Source organism: Medicago truncatula, chromosome 2, assembly GCF_003473485.1.
Source record: "Medicago truncatula cultivar Jemalong A17 chromosome 2, MtrunA17r5.0-ANR, whole genome shotgun sequence".
Lineage (NCBI taxonomy): Eukaryota > Viridiplantae > Streptophyta > Magnoliopsida > Fabales > Fabaceae > Medicago > Medicago truncatula.
In genome coordinates, this window is record NC_053043.1 from 14,277,066 (window position 1) to 14,298,822 (window position 21,757).

General features: G+C 32.4%; 1 protein-coding gene across 1 annotated transcript; it reads right to left on the minus strand.

Annotated features, from left to right (window-relative positions):
* Window positions 1–3,772: 3,772 nt before the first annotated feature.
* LOC25488126 (ABC transporter C family member 14) lies at window positions 3,773–13,149 on the minus strand. Its single transcript, XM_013607791.3, has 11 exons — window positions 11,020–13,149; window positions 10,413–10,733; window positions 10,137–10,223; window positions 8,728–9,339; window positions 7,996–8,160; window positions 7,590–7,884; window positions 6,694–6,908; window positions 5,974–6,279; window positions 4,759–4,822; window positions 4,280–4,519; window positions 3,773–4,009 (listed from the first exon to the last, which is right to left on the minus strand). The coding sequence occupies exons 1-11, from the start codon at window positions 13,114–13,116 to the stop codon at window positions 3,915–3,917; spliced, it is 4,497 nt and encodes a 1,498-aa protein (XP_013463245.2). The 5' UTR covers window positions 13,117–13,149; the 3' UTR covers window positions 3,773–3,914.
* Window positions 13,150–21,757: the final 8,608 nt, after the last annotated feature.

Consider the following 21,757-nt stretch of genomic DNA (forward strand, 5'->3'; position numbering starts at 1 on the left):
TGCAATTCTAGAAGAAGGAAAAAAAAAAGGTTTCCAACTCAGGAAGTCCAATGACTTTATAAAAAAGCTCGAGAATATCATTTGCGGAAAAAAGGTTTTGTGATTGAGGAGGTAGAGTTGGAAATAGAATTTAACTTTGAATAGAGTTTGTGAGCTGCAAAAGCTAAGAGGGAGAGCAAAAACAAGGAATCAAGAGAAGAAAGAAGAAGCCTCTGAGGACATGGAGATCGGAAAATGAACCTTAACCATTGAAGAATGAGGTTTGATGAATGTATAGGTAAAAGGGTGCATGAAGGAGAAGTTAGCCATGATGAAGTAGAAGACATGGTTAAAAGATTATAACGTGATGATAATTAATATGGTTTCATGTTATATGTTGTGTGAAATATGTAACTAACAAGTTTGATACATGATTTTGATGGAGGAAGAGAATGGAATAGATACTGTCAAAGAATGTATTGAAGTAGCATGTAATTGTAGTGTCTTGTGATATGAAAATTTAATATCAAATAAAGTGTTATGCATGATTCTGTTGAAACAAAAATCTTTTTGATGAATGTTTTAATTATAACAAACTTTATGGAATAAACACTAAGTTTTATGAATGGTGATCTACTGATGTTTGCACTTAAGTTTTTCACAGAAGTTGATAAGAAAGAAGTCTCTTACAAGTGCATATATGTACTCATTGGTAGAAAATCAAAACAGTAGTATCACAAGCTGAAAGAAGATATAAAAATAATATTGTTTGAATCAAATGAGTGTTGATTGAAGATTAAAAAAGAAGATGAATTTTATAATCAATTGACTCATCCTCGTCACCACATGATTTTTAGCAAAGCCTTAAAGATTCGAGGAATAAAGGGTTACTATTTGAAAGGAATGATCTTCAAATAGCTTCTAAAAGAGTTTAAGGAAAAAACACAAAAGTTTCATTCAATATAATGATTGAATGAACCTTCATGATTACATGCATGCCTAAACTAAAACATCTCAAAGATACTCAATGGACAAGAAACATTGTGTGCAATCGCCAAATTATAAGATAATTCGCATCATCAACAAAATAGTTCAAGGTTAATTAACCGAGAATGTATTGTCATCTCATATAGAAGAGAACATCATCAACTCTGATGAAAGAATGTTCTCAAGATGAGGATGCATATTACACTCTAAATTATTCTCATCATTTCATCAAAATGATTAGAATCAACTTTGAAGAGAAACAAATTCATGAATAAATTATTTATTAAGTCATTCATTAATGATATTGATTGGAGAAATATCAAAGAAGAAAATTCATGATCATATGCTTGGAGATTCTATCATGATGGTCCAAGAATCTTCAATCACTATTCAAGATATGATTTGGAGAATAGAAATCAATCAAAGGAATTTTGACTTTGAAATTCCTTTGAGAAAGGTTTATCATGTTCCTACAAATATCATTTTGGTCATACAAAGTGAAGAAAACATCCTCATTTGATGTTTTAAAAGATAACAAAAATATTACAATTATTATTTTGTTATCTATTGATTCGTTTTGTGAGAATTTGTTTCATGAGAATGAACTGAGAACGTTCTGGCATATACGAAGAAATTGGAAAAGCACATCAAAAGTGAACAAGTCTGCACAACAAGAAAGCATGACAGATTATTATTTGAAAGATGTATATTGGGCCTTAAGAATGAATTTACACCCATTTAGATGCAAAAGGTCCGTAAAGAATAAATATCTTACTCATGGATAAGAGCATATGGTTTATTAAAGCATGACATCACTAAAGCAAAGGACAATGACATAATCAACATTGGGCAACAAGTAAACAACTCATTACAGTTGGTTCTCCCCCTCGCAAGCAAGCAACAATGCTTTCAAAGTTAGGCAATTCAGACAGAACATTCTGAAAACGTTCTGGCTATTTATAAGTAGAAAAGAGAAATCAATTGAGACTTTGGACAGCTATCAAAAACGTGTCCAACAACTCTATTTTCTCCCTTGATCACCAAGACACTCCTCACCTATAAATACAAGGGTCTTTGAAGGTTAAAGGTAAGAGTTTTGAAAGCAAACATTCTCTTGAATGAAAATCATCACTACATACAAAACTCTTCACAAACAAAACAAACTCCAACTCTCTCACTATATCTTTGATAAATATAAGAGTTTGTTCATCGAAATCTCAAACATGAGTTGAGAAGCCTTTGAGGCTAAGAGATTGATTTTAACCATAGTCCGCTTTTAAATGCAAATATCATAATATCTTTATCTATAACACACTCCAGCTCATAACAGATTTGTGGATCACATATTCTGAGTGTGTTCATATCATCATACCCTCAAACACGAGTTGAGTGTAAATTCCGTCCCAAACCCATCTCTCATACAAAGTGTATTGTATTTCTCAAGTCTATTGGGCTTAATAGTTTAAGATAGAAAATTCCAACATTTCTTTTGCTAGTGTGCAAAGAATTGTAGAAGCCTGCTGAGGTTGATAATATAGGTGTAACAGACTGATATGGTGTGATTAAGATCTTATAGTGCTAGTCAGAAGTTTCTGTTAGCAAGACAACTATAGTGGATAATCTCACACGAGGTGTGGAGACTGAAAGTAGCCGGGTTTGGTGAACCAGGATAATTCTCGTGTGTTATTCTTCTTCCCTTTCTCTTTTATTTAAAGCTACACAATATACACACACTATCACGCTCATATTAATATTTATTAATATCCAGAATATTCTGGTCCTAATCAATCACAACCAAATTAATCCAGAGTTATCTGGTCCCAAAATAATCATTAATATTGTTGTATTATTTTATTCTATATTAATCATTCTCCAGAATATTCTGGTCCGTGTTAAAATAACTTTATATTTTAACTTAATATTATTTTATCATTCTGCTTTTATATTAATCATTCTCCAGAACATTCTGGTCCTTGATAAAATAGTTTTCACATTTTAGCTTAATATCATTTTTCTCATATAATCATTCTCCAGAACATTCTGGTCCTTGACAAAACTATTTAATCATTTAAGGTTTATTTAATCCAGAACATTTTGGTCGTGTATAAATCAATTGTTATATATCTAATACTCTAATCTTATTAGACTAACATTTACCAAGAACCTTCTTGAGTATATATACTTATTTAAGTTGCAGGATTAAATTTTAAAAGGGTCACAATTTAAACCCCCTTTCTTGTGACTATTTCTTCCACTTCAGACCCGTGGCTTAGAAATGCGCCTTCAGCTTAGGATCCTTCCCCCCAACTCCCGAGGGCATATGATCTTCATGTGAGCCACTTGATGCATGAAGGGAGAAGAGTTTATTTGGCGACAAACAAATATGATTGTCTTACTCTTCTTAAGATGACTATTTTTTTGACTAGTCACCATACTTTTGACCTCTTTGTTTGGAGGAAAAAAAATTATATACCGGTTCTAGCAGAAGAGCAAGAACAATACACAAATAAAATAAAAAAGGGTTAATAGTTTTTTTCACCCTTGTAATATATGTCATTTTCGATTTTCGACCCTATAAAATTTTCGGTTTGATTTCCACCCTCGTAAAATTTTTATTTTCTGGAAAACACCCTTAATAGGCCATTCAAAAACCAAAATTTATTGAAAAAAAATTCTGAAAATGGCCTATTAGGGTGTTTTCCGGAAATTTTATTTTTTACGAGGGTGCAAATCAAACCAAAAATTTTATAGGGGCGAAAACCGAAAATGACATATATTACAGGGGTGAAAAACATTATTAACCCAATAAAAAAATAACTAAGCCGAACTTGATTTCTGTAGCTCGGTTATTCTCTCTTGCATATTATCCTACTTAAATTATAGAATTCTCACAATCTAAGAAAAAAATTGACCTACCATCATAAAATGGCAAATAACTATAACTATCATTAAGCTGATCTATTAGAATACTCCTTAACCAATGCTGCAAAAAGTGAATGCCTTTCAAGCAAACGTGATGGCTTGTCATATTCCTTTGCAAATCCTGCCAAAAACATCAAATACCCCATAATTCATTATTTCGTACAATAGTTGAGCGATTGAAACTTGAAAGATATAAACACTTAAGTTTTTTTTTTTGTCAAAATTTTGGTAATAGTAGAAACTACATGCGATAAAACACTGTCATATGCGATTACGTTCAATAACTTCTGTTTTTTTCAACTGTCGTCTCCTGGTATGTGTTTGTGGTTCATGGTTTATTATTGCCATTAAGTTTCTCATGAACACATATGGATATATAACATAAACATACCTTCATCTATGACCAAAACCCTATCACAGTCCATAACTGTAGGTATCCTGTGAGCAATGCTAATGATTGTACGATCTGCAAAGTTTTCTCTGATGATCTTTTGTAATACAGCATCAGTTTGCGAATCAACTGATGCTGTTGCTTCATCCATGAATAGTATTTTGCTGCGTTTTAGCATGATCCTTCCCAAGCACAGAAGTTGCCTTTGCCCCACACTCCAATTGTCTCCACCATCAACCACTAACAAAATAGTATAATGAACACATTTCAGTTCATATTTTCTTATCACATTCGATTAAACTATTAAAAAATGAATCTATGAAGGAGTAGTCCAATGATGTGTGTTGGGACGCTGGATAAATATTATGTAAGAGGTTCAACATTCGATCGATCTCTACTGCTGACAAATTAATCACTAACATTTGTTTATAACAAAACTTCTAAAACATGAAATTTATAAGTAGATTTTATTTGATCACCTAAAGCGTCAAGTTTCTCAGGCTTTGCAGCCACAGCTTCTTTCAATTGACACCGCTCAAGACTCTGCAGCAACAAATATAAACATAAAGTTATTAGATATGAGAAGGTTAAACTATTAACTGAGTTTCATTCACGCATGTAATATCTTCTTTTACTCTCGATTTCTCCCTTTTTCAATGCAAGAAAATAACAGATGTAGGAAAATCTCAGCCATCCGATTATGATCAGTAATTTACAATAATATTTAATTATGGCAAATGCTAACTTGTGCCCCAAGGGCACATATTAAGGAACTCATTATAGAAATATACGTATCAAAAGTCATGCATTCAACTTCTTAAAAGTTAATATATTATGTTTTCCAATGCAAAATTGCTCTTTTTGGGTTGCTTAATATGTGCCTTTAGGGAACAAGTTAGCATGACCCTTTAATTATTTGTTTGGTTTTTAATCTAGAACTTCCAATTTCAATCAAACTGTCTTCAATGTATTGGTTGCAAGATCCCCTCATTGTAGGGACTTTGGGTTCTAGTATATTAAATCATATTGAATTATAGGGATGTCTAAAAGAGCTTATTTGAACTTATCGTATGACATAAATGCTTGTGTAAGTATTTCAGAGAGCGTTGAGTATGACTCTTAGTCTTAGTTACTGATAAGTAGAAAGGTTGATCAAGTGAAGCAAGATAGACCTCCCATTGGGCCAAGTCGAAAGGTCTGTTGGGTTGCGACACGAGTGTGTGGGGGGCGAAGCCACCTTGTATTGTAGTATGCTTCATGAGTAATGTTATAATTTGAACCGTATTATTTAAATACAAATTGTATAGTGTAAACTATAATCTTTCACAAATAGTAGAAATGAACTGCAGCCGCTCTGCAGCTGTCAGAGGCTATTGGCCGGACTTTGTTATCAAACATCGTGCAGCCGCTCTGCAGCAGTCAGAGACTATTGGCCGGACTTTGTTATCAAACATCATGTATTTTCCAGTTTTCATTTTCGTATATTTATATTTTTAAACCGGAGTAATGTCCATAAACTACTTTCAGTTTATTTTCATTAGTTCACTTCTAGATGATAACTTATGCAGATTCTGCCCTTATTTCATCTTCAATTATAAAAGCAGCATATGTCTAAGAAGTTCTAAAAATAAAACAAATAAAAGATTTTTTAATTAAAATAAAACAAACAAGCAAATATGCAGTGTATTATATACCTTCCAGATTTCTTCTTCTGAATACAAGCCAAGAGGATCAATGTTGGTTCTTACTGTTCCTTGAAAGAGGACAGGCTCTTGTGGAATAATTCCAAAACGCGACCTCAAATCATGAAGGCCAACATTGGAAATGTTAATACCATCAATGATTATTTTTCCAGCTGAAGGCTCAATCAATCTAAATAACACTTGAATGAGTGTTGATTTTCCACTTCCTGTACGGCCAACAACACCGACTTTTTCTCCACCTTCAATTGTTAGAGAGACTCCCTTAAGAACTAGAGGAGTTGTTGGTCTATACCTAACCTGCTCACACCATTTAATAACCAAATATATTAAATATGTACAAGTTAAAGAATGCATGTTACCACTGTTTCAAAAAAAGAAAAGAAAATAATGCATGTTACTAAGATAAATTCTTGATCAGTACCATTGCGTAGAAAACTACTACCGTTTATTTTGGTGTTTCCAAAAATAATGGTGTTTCCTGTTTCTTTCTCTACATCATATTTTACTTTTCAACATTTTATGCTTCACAATATTGCTCAATTCTGAACTAAACAATAAACATATTGTCCAAAAGAATATGCAAAATATTTAAAACCTAAGTAACTAACGCATGCTTCTTTTCCCAAATGGTATACACTAATTTTGGTTTACTTATGCAGGTTCTCATTTCTCACCACATATTAAATTGACTATCTTGCAAATAGTATATACCTGTAAATTATTTAACTCTATAGTGCCATGACTAGGCCAATTATGTGGAAGAGACTTGTCAGCAATTTTCCATGGAGCTTCAGATGGGAGGTTAGTAAACTGTTTTATCCTCTCAACCGAAACCATTTTGTTCTCAACATTGCAAGACATAAATATGGAAGCTGACAAGAGACCACTCAGAGCGAGGCCATAGGACAGAGACATACCAACATATTCTGCAAAACCCAAATTATATCCAAGTGGAACAATTCTTTGTCAGTTAGACATCTTTTATATTTACCTAAATTATTATAAGTATAATGTGATCAAGTTTGTCAAAAAAAAGAGATCAAGTAAATAAATAAATGATTTTATACTACAAAGTTCGTTAAGTAGGACCTGTTTAGACCGACTTATTTGAGTTTATCTACGGACATAAGTACTTGTGAGAGTGTTTGGAAGAGCTCATGGAAACAACTTATGACAAACCCATACATTGTTTTCAGTTTATTCGCGTAAGTTCTCATAGATAGCTAGTGAAAACAACATATAACTTATATGAAAACAGTTTTGACTTTATTTAATGTTTAGTTATAGAAATAGTTTATACATAAGCACTTATACCGTAAGCGCTTAATAAACCTGTATATCCAAACAGAACCTAGTTATTGTTAAAAATGTATGAAATAGGATTTAAAAAAAAGCCTGAGATTGTGATCTCTGAGCCACAACATTAAGATTTTTGATATCCTTGTCGCTGCAGTCGTGATCAAGGTCAAGACAGCCGCATTTGATCGTGTTTCACAACAAAAGGACCGCAGCAGCAACCGTTGCTGTGACCGAGTTTTAAAACCATGTTTAAATTAGTGATTGTTTATGATACTTGTTAAATGAAAAGATGATGAAAGGGAATATACCTGGCCTAACAATAGCACTTGGCAAAAAGATCATAAAAAGGGTGGCAATGCAAAGGAAAATCACTCCCGTATAGTCCAAGCGAAAACCAAGCCATTCATTTGCACCAATGTTATGAAAATCCATTCTTATACTTGCATTCACCCTGTCAACATTTCCCTGAGAAAATGCATTCTGCTTTCTTAAGCTACGAATTGTCATAACACCAGAAATGGTCTCTGAAAAGTGATGAATCACAGGAGCTTTTGTGATTGAATCAAGTCGAGTCAATTCCCTAGTAGTTGCAAGATAATATTTCTGCGAACCACAACAACAAGTGTCAAAATGGACACTAATAAACACTTGTGATACTGTTTAGGAGAGCTTGTGAAAACAATAGAAATTTAAATTGGAGTAAGTATATCATACCCTATACCAGTTGTTGAGCCAAAACAGTGGAATTAAGAGGAAGACAGTCTCCCAAGAATTCTGGCACGTGACTATGAGGATACTGAATAATCCTAAGTATGTCGTCGTTAGAAAGTTTACAAACATGGGAATTTGTATATCCACCCAAAGTATATCAGTAGATACCTAAGCAATTCATAACAAGAGTAGAGTTAGCAAGTCCAAACACTTGATTCAATTCATAACAAGGATTCTGAATAATCCTAAAGTCGTTACAAAGTTTAAAGAAAAGACGTGTTATTTTGACATAAAATGGACAACAAAATTTGACAATGGCGATTAACTAGATGTTTAATGAATATCAGAAGTTGTTGAACCTCATTAACCATCCACAAAACACAATTAACCACGATTTTCAGGTTATCTATTGAGCACAAATTATGGCTAATACAAATCATGTATATTTAGAAACCTAAAAAATAATGTGATTTTGATCTTAATTCGGATAGTTATAATGAATATCGTATATATTTAAACACATGAAAATCTTGATTGATGCCGTTTAAATATGTGGTTAGTTACGCATTGTGGGTATTTAATGAGTTGCAACACTTTGTTACATTCATTAATCATCTACTGAACGTAATTAACCAAATTGTTGTCGATATATGTTGTCAAATTTATGCATCAAAATATCATTTCTCATTCAAAGAATAGGCTAGTTTACTAGAGCAGAAATTGAATGAAACTCACACGACTCAAAATTCTGCCAGAAGGAGTAGTATCAAAGAATGACATTGGTGCATGAAGGATACTTTGAAGCATTCCAACGAAGAAGCTTTGAGATGTCTTTAAACCCCAATAAGTAAACAAGAGAGCTCTCAACATAACAACTATGCATACAACAACAGCTATAACAGCATAGACAGTAATGAAAGTGGAAGAAGGAATTCCAGAATCATCTGCAGTTGCAGTTGCTAGCCAATAATCGCCAACCAAAGTTGACAGCATACAAGCCACTGACATTGCTACCATGAGTGCTATTCCCCACCATCCAAATGCTTCTGTGAAATAATGTTTGTATACTTTAAGGTTTACACGTCCAGTTTCTCTTTCCTCATCTTCAATGAGCTTTGCTGCAGTTTTATTAGACTTAGATTTATCTTGAGAAGACTTCTTTTCTACCGCGCTTTCTTTTTCTCTCGAAGAAATGTGGGCCAGTTTTGGAGATTGAGCAGAATCATCACTTGTTTGTGCAATTTCCATCGAGGATTCATGAGCTGCCACGAGTGCACCAAAATCTAGGCCTGCTTTGAGAAGTTCATCATACTTTCCACTTTGCACTACTCTCCCTTCTCGCATCACCTTTGAAATTGGTATCAAAACAAGCCAAAGTTTCTCAGTTGAAAGAACTTGAATGTTTAAGGCTATTTATTGCAAACAAGTTATCAGTTCTTGGACCTGGAAATTTTTGCCAAATCTAAGAGAAAACTAGAGCTTAGCAAGAACAAGTTTTCAACATATCATAAACAAGTTGGACATGATTGTTAGCAGCCAACACTCAGGTGGGATTTAGTCCCACATTGGATAGATAGGATTCATGAGAAGAGTTTATAAAGAGGAGGCACTCTTCATCATACAAGCCTGTTTTGTAATGATGAGTTAGGCCTCAATATGCATTACAATGATTGATATCTATGCACCAAGTTTAGGGGGAGGGGGGGAATGATGAAAATTTTATTATTTTCCGTTATTGTTATTATTCTAATTTAATGGTTGTTTATTTTTTAATTATATCACTCATTATATTGAGGAGTTGATTAGTTGTATTCTCTTCTGTAAAAGGACCACTCTTCTTATTTAATTATATCACTCAAATTATGAAGTAATTTCTAAAAAAAATAAAATTGACTTTAATCATACAAATGATGAATGTGATTAAAAAAATGTGTTATGCTGAAAGTGCATAAAAATTAATTTATTTGTTTTCTCCCTTATTTGGTGAAAGGATGATAGAACACATATATACCACCTTTGAATAAGACCTACCACATTATGAGTACTGCTACTCACTATTGGTAAGATAATTTGGGAGAAATTGAATTGAATCATCATTTATAGAAAATCTCAAACATTTTAGGGACTTGTGAGCATATACATACCATTATAGAGTCGACATTATGCAAGAAATCAACTTGATGTGTTACAAGTAAAACAGTTTTATCTTTAAGAGTTCCCATGATACATTCCTGCAACAAAAATAGAGAATCAGGAAATTCATTATTTCACAGAAGCATTAAAGTATACAAACAGTATTATATCATTATACTTTAATGTTTGTGACTGCATTAGAAATTTAAAACTGACAGTATTATATCATTAAAAACTAGAAAATGAAGCTATTTAGCCCTTCTTGTAAGTTTTAACTTTGTGCTTGCCTTAAAAATAAATGATCCTGTTTGAGCATCAACGGCACTGAATACATCATCAAGGAGATAGATGTCACTGTCTTGATATACAGCTCTAGCAAGTTGTATGCGTTGTTTCTGGCCTCCGCTGAGGTTAATACCGCGCTCTCCAATCTCAGTTTCGTCACCATATTCCATCATTTCAAGATCCTTTTCAAGGCAGCACACTCTTAAAGCTTCTTTGTACTTTTCCATGTTCATTGGTAAACCAAACAATATGTTTTCTTTGATGGTTGCATTCTGAATCCATGATGTCTGTGCTACATATGCCGTCGTCCCACAAACTCTAGCCTGTAATATTTTACAAGTAATGATGACATCTACTAATGATAAAGGCAACTTTTCACAGAACAACATGGACTAATCGATTAAATGTTTTTGAATACATTTGAAAAGCATAGTCATGAATTCTTGTAACAAAAGCAGACTCACTAATGCTTATGCTCATAGATAAATAAACAAATCTAAATAGTCCCTACTGTCACAAGAATTAGCTTTGATGCATTTCTCTATTGCATTCCATACTATAAGTAAATTATTCACAATAAAGGATGAGATAAATTCCTCATTAACATACCTTTCCTGAGATCTTGAACATTTCTCCCAACACAGAAGCCAATAATGAAGACTTGCCCGATCCAACTGTTCCTACAATAGCAGCATGGTCCCCTTTCTTAATTACCAACTCTTCAACTGTCAACGCCTCATTCTCATCGTTATCATCCCAAGAAAATTTCCCATCTTTTATCTCCACAGCTACATCACCACCACAACTCTCATCTCTTTGCACAGCACTATCATCCATTTCCTTACTCATCATGAACTCATCCAACCTCCCTAAAGATATAGTTGCTTGAGAAATATTGATAAGAGCCTGAGGGAAAGTCCTCAGAGGCTCTTGAAGAATCTTGATAATCGAAGTTATTGTAAAAACTGTGCCGGCCTTCAAAGGAGTTCCTATAAAAGTTGCAGTTCCAAAGGTAAGAACAGCTACAGTTATTGAAGCAGTACCCAGAATTCCCATGTTAACTGCAAAATAGTACAAGAATTTCCCAATCCATCCATGTTCGGCTTCACGAAACTGTTGAATCTTGTTACCGAAGTACTCTTCCCACGCTTGAAACTTAATCACACGCATGTTGTTAAGCAACTCATTTGTCGCCTTCAGCCTCGAATCACGGCTCCTCATTATCTGAAACTGAAAACTATTACTACTCTTTGTTCGATATAGAGTAAAGAAAGAGACAATGGCAATACCAAGAATTGATGCCACGACAGACACGCCAACATAGCTATACAAAAGAAACAATGCAGCGGAAACTTGCAATGGCATCAACCATATAGGATGAAACTGCATCATCAAATCTGAGAGTTGTTGAGCATCAACAGCCATGTGATTCACAATCTGTCCAGTTCCATGAGCTTGTCTTGAAGAACTTGACAACCTTAAGCCCTTTTTGTAAACTGAAGTGATTATGCTCGAACGAACAAGCATACCAAGTTTCTGAGAGTGGAAGTTGAACTGATGACTACTAAGTACTTCAAGTGATTTTGCCGCAAAAAGGATCGATATCAAAACAATACCTTCACTACTCGTACCATCTTTCCTTGATGTGAAATCAACAAAACTCTCAATCAACAAGGGACCAACATACATAACACAAAGCTTAATGATTGCAAGGAAGCCCGTAAAAGCTATGTGTTTCCAAAAACACCTAAAAAGGGTAACTCCAACTGGATGCTTACTATTTTCCTCTGGTTTTGGCCAATTGTTTTGAAAAAGTTCTGACATTTTTTCTGCTCTAAAATCGAGAGGAAGTAAAGGTACATCTTCTAGTTTAAGGGGTGTTTGGTAACCTTTATTAAGCAAAGGGTTCATCCAATACCAAACTGTTTTGGACAAAACTGAAGAACAGGCATAAGGACTCAAAGTTCTATCGGTGGAAACTGATGGATATGTTGCTACTACATCGGATATTCTTATCACATGAATACCTGATGACCCTTTTATTGATATGACAAAAAAGAACACAGATAATGGAAGATTAACCAAAGAGAATATGTCATCTATTCTCAAATTAAGCTCCAACTTTGTTTCACCAACGGTTATCATTCGAACAATAGCTGAAGCAGTGAACAAAGAAGCAATCACAAAGTTTGCTGCCCAATAAATTCTAAGTGGTAAAGGGTGTGTGGAAGCTTTCAACTTTATCTCATGTACCATTAGAATCACTATGACTATGTTGGTTATTGCTTGAAACAACCGAAAAAGTGCTTCTATTTGTTTCCATGAAGAAAGGTTATTGGTTTGAGTAAAAGCCAAGATTCCTAGAACAGTGTAACTTATAGCCAAAAGGGTAGTTAACAAAAAGGCTAGTTTGAACCAAAAGGTGATTCTATAGTCAGAATCGTTCTTTTGCAGAAGTGGTTTTGTGATTAAGGAGGTAGAGTTGGAACTTGAATAGAATCTTGAATAGAGTTTTTGAGCTGAAAAAGCTAAGAGGGAGAGCAAAAACAAGGAATCAAGAGCAGAAAGAAGAAGTCTCTGAGGACAAGGAGATAGGAAAATGAACCTTAACCATTGAAGTATGAATTGTGGTGTAGAGGAAGATGAATGTATAGGTAAAAGGGTGCATGAAGGAGAAGTTAGCCATGCAGAAGAAGAAGAAGACATGTTCTGCTATGTTAGGAGAGAATGGAACAGAGACACTCTTAAACAAAATATAATAATTTTAAATGACAACTATACTCCACGCAAATTTGTCCACGCTTGGCACGAGTCTCATGATGTCTTTAAAAATGCTTTTCATAATTTTTACTCCCTCTGATCATTCAAAGAAAAAATGTATAAATAAAGGAGAGAAAAAAATGGTTTTAAATGTAAGTATTGGTGCATTATCCACTATCATAAATACTAAATAGAATATACTCCATCCGTTTCTTTTTAAGTGTCACTTTTGAAGAAATTTTTTATTCCTGTTTAGTTGTCACTTTCAAAGTTCAATGCAACATTAAATGTTATTTTACCAATATTGTCCTTAATTATTTATTGCGGAGAGAGAAAGTATAGCTTATTGCATCAAAATTAGTATCAATTGTTGATTGTCTTGGTTTGTGTAAATGTCAAAATGTGACAATTAAAAAAGAACTGAGGTAGTATTGAATTAGGAGTGATAAAAGTAATATTAATTACAGTCATGAAGGGAAAAAATAATTAATATTGTATTGAAAAATAAAATGACTCAGTTATTTTGGGACATTTTTTGACAGTTATTATGGAACAGATGGAGTAAAAGATAAGGGTCATGTTAATTTATGCTCTAAAGGCAGACACAAGTTAATCAGCTATAAAAGGAATAAGCGATAAATTTTGTATTGAAAGTATAAATATTTGAACTTTTGTAACGTTGAATACTCAATTTTAAAAAAATAATAATTTTATCTTTAATTTTTTAAGGGTACAAAATAACATTTTACTAAAGGATATATTTAAGAACAACTTTATTTAGATGGAATTTATAATTAGACACTATGGAAGTAAAAGTGTTGACCGTAGTAAAAAAAAAAATGTTGACCGTTGTTGTTATTGCTGCGTCTGCATGAGAGTGAGAGCATCCTGACTTGTGCCGGCTAAGTCAATCTTGAAAAGAGTTAACCATTGTTGCAATTTAAAATTAGGTTATACTTGTGCTCTATAGATAGTATATCGTAAGTTAAAATTGTATCTTATAAAGATACTTGTTAAAATTTTAAAAATAGTTTTCTCTCAATTTTTTTTTAAATAATTTATTAAGAAAATTAAGTTTTAAAATTTTGATAAATAAATTGATAGTACTATTTTTAATACATAATTTCTATCTTCGATATACTAACAATAACATGCTCTAAGGACATATTATTAATTATGAGTTTTTTTTTTATGATGGGCAAATCTGTACATATTAAGAAATTTAAAAAAGTAAGTTTACATTAGAACTTGTGCGTTTAATAATAAATATGTATCATTTTGTCAAAAAAAATAAAAAAAATAAATATGTATCATTTTAATAAATAATTGTTTTTTTTTGTCAAGTAGTTTAGTGGCTAGAGAAATTCACCGAAAGATGAATAAATGGGGTGTCTGGGGTTCAAACTCCGACCCCACACATATTATGTTATCCCTTACTAAATGAGCTAAGCTCATGGAGACTAATAAATAATTGTTTTATTTCAATAAAAAATTTCTACTTTTATTACTTTAACATCTGCAATATTTGTATGTTAAACAAACCAATTAATTATAAGTTCCACTGCCTTTCAATTTTTTTTTTTAAGTTCCACTATATTTTTTTTTTTAAAGAACTAACTGCATTGATTTGATCGCCATCAAATGTTGATTGCCTCATTCTTGTAATTATTAGTGGCCCACATCATTGTTTTGTCCCCAACTATTTATCTTTTTGTCACGAGTTCTTTCACAACACTTTTTAAAGATTTTAAATTGATTTTTTTTTAGGAAAATATTACACAAACACCCTTTAATCATACACCCTATTGTACACCCTATATATTAAAGATATTTTGGTAAATTCATCTCAGAGTCATACTTTCTCTTTCATCTCCTCTCCCTTTTCCTTACCACATGTGAGGATTTTATGTGGGTGTAAGAGGTGTATTGTCACATAGGGGTGTACATGTATCATTACTTTTTTTTTTTTTTAAAGTTAAATATTACTCCATTCGTTTTAAAATGAGTATCATTTTAGCCAAAAAAATTATTTCAAAATGAATGTCATTTTCAGTTTCCAATACAATAATAACTTTTTTTTTTCAATTGTACCCTCCAATTAATACACTACTTTCAAAGTATAACTTTTAAAACTAACCAATAGTTAATAAGGATAATTTGATAAAATAATATCCTCTTTCTTTTAATCATTGCATTTCTTAATATGTGTGTAAACTCCTAAAACGACACTCATTTTAAAACGGAGGAAGTACAAATTTTAATACTATGAAAACACATAATTTTGTACAACATTATTATTAAAGGTCCTTAAAAAGCGTCCAAAGACACTCGTTAACATTTTCTTTATTTTATTTTAGGAAAAGGTGTGATTAAGACATTTCATTCATAGGGTTTTTTTTTTTTTTTTTTTTTTTTTTTTTTTACATTTTTAAATATTTGAGTACATAAGTTCCATTTTTTTTCCTATACTTGCTTCCTTAACTAGTTTTACGAGATAACTTATTAGCCTTTTCCATTAACATATACTTAATCCGTCCTTATATACGAGCCCTCTTTATCTTTTTCACATTTTAATTTCTTTTTTGAGGGGTTAAAAAAATTTGTAGTGCTTAATGTCCTTATTTTACGTGAATATTACTAAATTGTCATTTGTTTGAATGTATTTTAAAGTTGACTTTTCATATTTTAAGGCAAATCAATAAGATTGGTGCTAGTCACACCCAAAAAAAAACAAGTTACACCCCAGAATGACTAATATACCCTTTAATTAAAATAAAAATTTCAAATCAACTAAATTTACATTATCGTAAATTGAACATAAGTAAACTTAATTTACATTAACCTAAATTGAACCTAAGTAAACTTAATTTACATTAACCTACATTGAACGTAAGTAAACTGAATTTACATTAACCTAGATTGAACGTAAGTAAACTTAATTTACATTAACCTAGATTGAACGTAAGTAAACTGAATTTACACTAACCTCTTATATACATACGTAAACTAAATTTACATTAACCTACATTGAACATAAGTAAACTTAATTTACATTAACCTAAATTGAAGATAAGTAAACTTAATTTACATGTAAACTTAATTTACATTAACCTAGATTGAACGTAAGTAAACTTAATAATTTACATTAACCTAGATTGAACGTAAGTAAACTGAATTTACAGTAACCTCTTACATACATACGTAAACTAAATTTACATTAACCTAAATTGAACATAAGTAAACTTAATTTACATTAACCTAGATTGAATGTAAGTAAACTGAATTTACACTAACCTAAATTGAACATACGTAAACTTGAATTTACATTAACCTACATACGTAAACTACACTAACCCCTTTTATATACATACACGTAAACTTAATTTACACTAACCTCTCACTTAAAATCAAATTGACAAGCATATCTCATACCAAAACAAACAATAAATAAATAGAAACTCATCGAAAATGAAATTCACTAACCTTTATGAATATAGTACAGATCAATAACAAATATGTTGATTCAGATATTGGTTGCACATCTATGGTGATTTGTGGATGAAAGGGGGTAAAGGTTCAGAATGATCATAAAAGATGGGTTTTTAAAAATTTACATGAAGAGGACAATTTTGGTATTATTGTAAAATTTTAAATAAATTTAGGTGTAACTTGTTTTTTTTGGGGTGTGACTAGCACCAATCAATTAATAATATTAATTAGGGGTATGTTTAGAAAAAAAAATAATTACATCTAATAATTTGTATAAATCTTTATATAAAAGGACAAATTTCTTTCTCAATAAATACTTATAATTAGGGACAAAGGAAGTGACTTCAAAGCTTAAAGTATTAAAAAAGAAATGTTTTGAAACTGTCATTTTATTAAGAGTTTATAGTTTATTTAATTAGCTTATAGATTAGGTTTAGGTTTAAATGCTCTTTTGGTCTTTAAGTATTTAATTGATATCGCTTTGGTCCCTTAACTAAAAAAAAAAATTGTTTGAGTACTTTAAGTTTTTTTTTAGTCTCGTTTTGGTCCCTTCTGTTAGGTTTCCGTTAAGGTTTAAAAAAAAAAATTAACTCCTAGACACGTGTCACCTTGTCATTGACTCTGACTTTTTTTGTTTACAAAAAAAATAATTCCAAAGTGACACGTGTCCCAGAGTTAACACGTGTCACCTTGTCATTGGTTATGAAAATTTTTTACAAAAAAATAAAATATATATATTAAAAAATATTTTTTTTTCTAAAAAAATAATATATTTTTTTTTGTAAAAAAAAAAATCTCAGAGCCAATGACAAGGTGACACGTGTCCACACATAACGTTTTTTATTAAACCTAACGAAAATCTAACAGAATGGACCAAAACGAGACTAAAAAAAAACTTAAAGTACTCAAACAAACTTTTCTTATTTAAGGGACCAAAACAATATCAATTAAATACTTAAGGGACCAAAAGAGCATTTAAGCCTAAATTTAATTTTATCATGTCATGTTTAATTATTACTCCCTCCGTTTCTTTTTAAGTGTCACTTTTGGAGAAAATTTTTGTTCCTATTTAACTGTCATTTTCAAAGTTCAATATAACATTAAATGTTGTTTTATCAATATTGTCCTTAATTATTTATCGCGGAGAGAGAAATATATGAAATGAGATATTAAATGAATAAGGTCATTATAGTAAAAGTATAGCTTATTGCATAAAAAGTAGTATCAATTATTGATTGTCTTTTTGTATAAAATATCAAAATGTGACAATTAAAAAGGAACGGAAGTAGTAGTCACACTCAAAATAGTTTTTCTTTTTTGAGTGGTATCCTCTCTAGTTGAAAGATGGAAGCTTTGTACGGACCTTACTTACATCATTGCTTGGACCTTAATTCCATCCATCGCCATGCCTGAACTCAAAACTTGATCGTCTAAATAATCTACCGCCAAGAGCGAACAAAACATGATTAACTAACGTCTTTCAGTCTGACTCTAAATGTTGGAAATGTTAGCGGTCAACATTCGATGGGATTTAGTCCCATGTCGGATAAATATGATTCTTGAGAAGAGTTTATAAAGAGGAGACACTCCTCACCGTACAAGTCGGATTTGTAAGGATGCGTTAAGTTCGATATTCGGTATATGATATCATAGCTTATCGGGACTATCTTTGGGCTTCCTACATCGTCCACGCTTCAGGCCCATTGGGCCGGGCTGAAGCGTGAGGGGGTGTGTTAGAGGTGAACACTTGGATAGATAAGATTCTTGAGAAGAGTTTATAAAGAGGAGACATTCATCACCGGACCGCGATATTCGTTACAGGAAATTAGTGGACTAACATAGGTTGTAAACTAATCTATCGTAAAATAAAGGCTTAATAGCAGTTTTTCCTCCTAAGTATCATGAAGTTGCGATTTTGGCCCCCTAACAAAATAAAATACAATTTAGCCCCTTAAGTACTGCCTCTTTTGCAGTTTTGGCTCCTAGGCCAATTTTGACCTAAAATAGACGTGGCCGCCACTGTAATTTATTTATTTTTTATTTTTTTAAATATTTTTTATTACTATAAAAATAATAATAAATAACAATAATAATAATTTTTTAATAATTAAAAAAAAAAAATTACACACGTGACGTCCATAATACTTAGAGGGCCAAAACTGCTATTAAGCCTAAAACAAAATACGAGCACAAACTGGCGGAAAATCCAATTCATCAAGCGTTGGAATTTTGTCGGGGCATTGGTGAGTTGTCTTGTGTCTATCCTCCTCCTTAACAAGGATTTGTTGGTACCCGTTATGAAGATCAAGCTTGGAAAACAATTTATCCATATAATTTCAGTGTAAGCGCTAGTGGCAGTTCCATGACCCTGGATAAGAGGGTGCAAACTTTTTTACACATATATATATATATATATATATATATATTTTTTTTTTTTTTGTGTGTCTGAGAGAGACCAAGTTTTAAAGTAGTGATTTTTTTTCTTATTCCATCATTAAAATCAGCGCAACTAAGTTGAATAAAAAAAAATATCAACACAATTAGTTATTTTAACACGAACCAACACTTAAATAAAACTCATGTTATTATTAAAATCAATGCAACTAATCATTTTATAGGTAAAAATTAAAGAGGAGAAAAGAAATCATTAAAAATCACGTTGAAAAGGTAAAAACAATACCATTTTAAAACATACAAAATATTAAAAAAAAAATGAGAGACTGAAAGAAAAAGAAAAAGTATTCGAAAAAAGGTTATGATCAATTGACACAACGGTGTCAAACTTAATCCAGAACACTTCACATAATTCTTTACCACATAATAAAATTCATCGTTGCATTGAAAGTTATTATCACATTGTTTATGTTTACAAAATTTGACATTATTTAGATATCATTTGATACGTTACCTAGATACATAAATATTAACATGTTTGATAAAAAAAAATTAAGACGTTAATATTGATGCAAGTCGTTGACATATCAAACAATATTTAATGTCAAATTTTATAGTAATAGCTTTCAATTCAACCAAGAAATTTGTAATATGATCATGTTGGTAAAGAATTATCGAATGTGTCATATATTAAATTTGACTTTGCAGTATCAATTGGTCCTATACTTAAAAAAATATATGAATTATTGAGTAGTTATATATTGTGTTTTCAAAGATCAAACACATAACTTTCAATTTGGGTGAATTTGGCTTAGTGGTAAGGTATTATTATTTGCTACTTGTAGAAATTGTGTTTGATTCCCTTCCCAAGTTCTACATTTTAGCCTTAAGATTTATACATAATGTAAATGATAAAGTAAAATTAACATGTATCAGAATGTGAAAAAGATAATCGGCAGTTGGTGAGGTGCAAAACTTTACTGTTAGGTAAGGACCAAAGGACATGCGGTGCAATGCAAGTGCAACCCAAAAATTCCAGGGTATGCAAAATATAATAAAACAATATAATTGGTATAAAATTTAAGATCTTAGGGTGTGCGCAGCTGCACACCCTGAAGTGCACTTAACTCCGCCCTTGGTAAGCGCCTTATAGTATGCCATATGAGGCTCCAAGGTTGCCAACCAAGGAGGTGACCCTAAACTTACATCAGCCCCGGCCATGGAAAGAAGAAACATTGGTACTAATAAGGTTTTTTTAGTTATTTTTGGCAGCACTTGTTTATAATGCAAATAACTACTCTAGCTATGAGTTTGACAAACCTGATGAAAGAGGATTTCAAGTTTCCTTAGCACGTGGTAAGTATGCCAGTTTTATTAAACAGAGACCGCGCTTAAATGATTTACGTTTGTATTCACAAGATATAGTTGTGTTGGGATTGAATTTCAGTAACTATTCCTCGTATGTTTCCTTTTAATCGATTGTATACTTTTTATACTTCAGATATTGTTGTGAATCCGGTTAAAACTCACACCAATGAAAACAAAGGTGTGTGGAGCAAGAGATAGTGGTAATCAATGGGCAAAATGGTTTCCAAGCAAACAACAACAAAAACAGCCCTAGACTAATGTAGAGCAAAACCACACAAAGAGATAACAAAGCAAAACAAGATAAGCAAGAAAGGAAGAACAAAACACCAAGAAGATTGTTGACCCAGTTCAGCCAATATGGCCTAATCTGGGGGAGAGAGCAGCTCTCCAATCCAATATGATGAAAGTGTTACAAAGGGTTACAAGAAACAATAGCCTTCAAGCTTACACAAGAACAAGCCCTAGATTCTACCCATATGTGTTTCCCCACTCTCACAATATGAACCCTAAAAGAGAAGACACTAGAGGAAGCTTTAGATCCTTCCAACTAATGAACTCCTCACTACCCAAGGTGATTACATTGTTTTTCCCAACCCAAGAGACACTTTCTACAAAGACGCTCAACCCTTTGGTTCCCTCCTTTGTAATCCAAGTTTCTCTCTCTAAGCTCTTCCAAGCTCTCTCTAAAATCTGCACAAGAACACAATATATACTAGTCTTCCTCTGAAGAAATCGTGCCACGATTTCCAGATCGTGTCACGATTTGCGTACAACCCAAGGTATGACCAGTCCTTATCAGTGGTACTTAACGAGCAAGTTTCTGAATCGTGTCACGATTTCCCAAGATCGTGCCACGATTTGGCGTCCTGCAAACTAGCTCACGGCACCTCGAGATCGTGTCACGATGCCAAAATCGTGTCACGATTTCTCTGTTCTTCCAGACCACAAATTTGAAGCCAATATCAACAGATATAATTTCAGCTTTCCCTCATCGTACGTCTCCGACTAAGGTTAACGGCACAAGATCCATAAAACAACCGATTTTTGATGCATGACAGCCAAATAGCCTATTGTTTCTATGTCATAAGCTCGGAAAGTTATACACGAATATAAAACTACCCGCGATCTCTCGGGCGATAACACCTATACATAATTTAAACCATGTCCTTTAGATAGTCAGAATTACTAGGATTTCTAGCGAATCGGTCATTTTTAGATTGACCGCGAGAAATGATTCACAAGGATTTCTCGTGAATCAGTCATTTTTGAAAGTGTCGTTTGAAATGCATGCTTCAAATTTTGAATTGTATGGGCAAGTCTTATGTTTACCACTAAT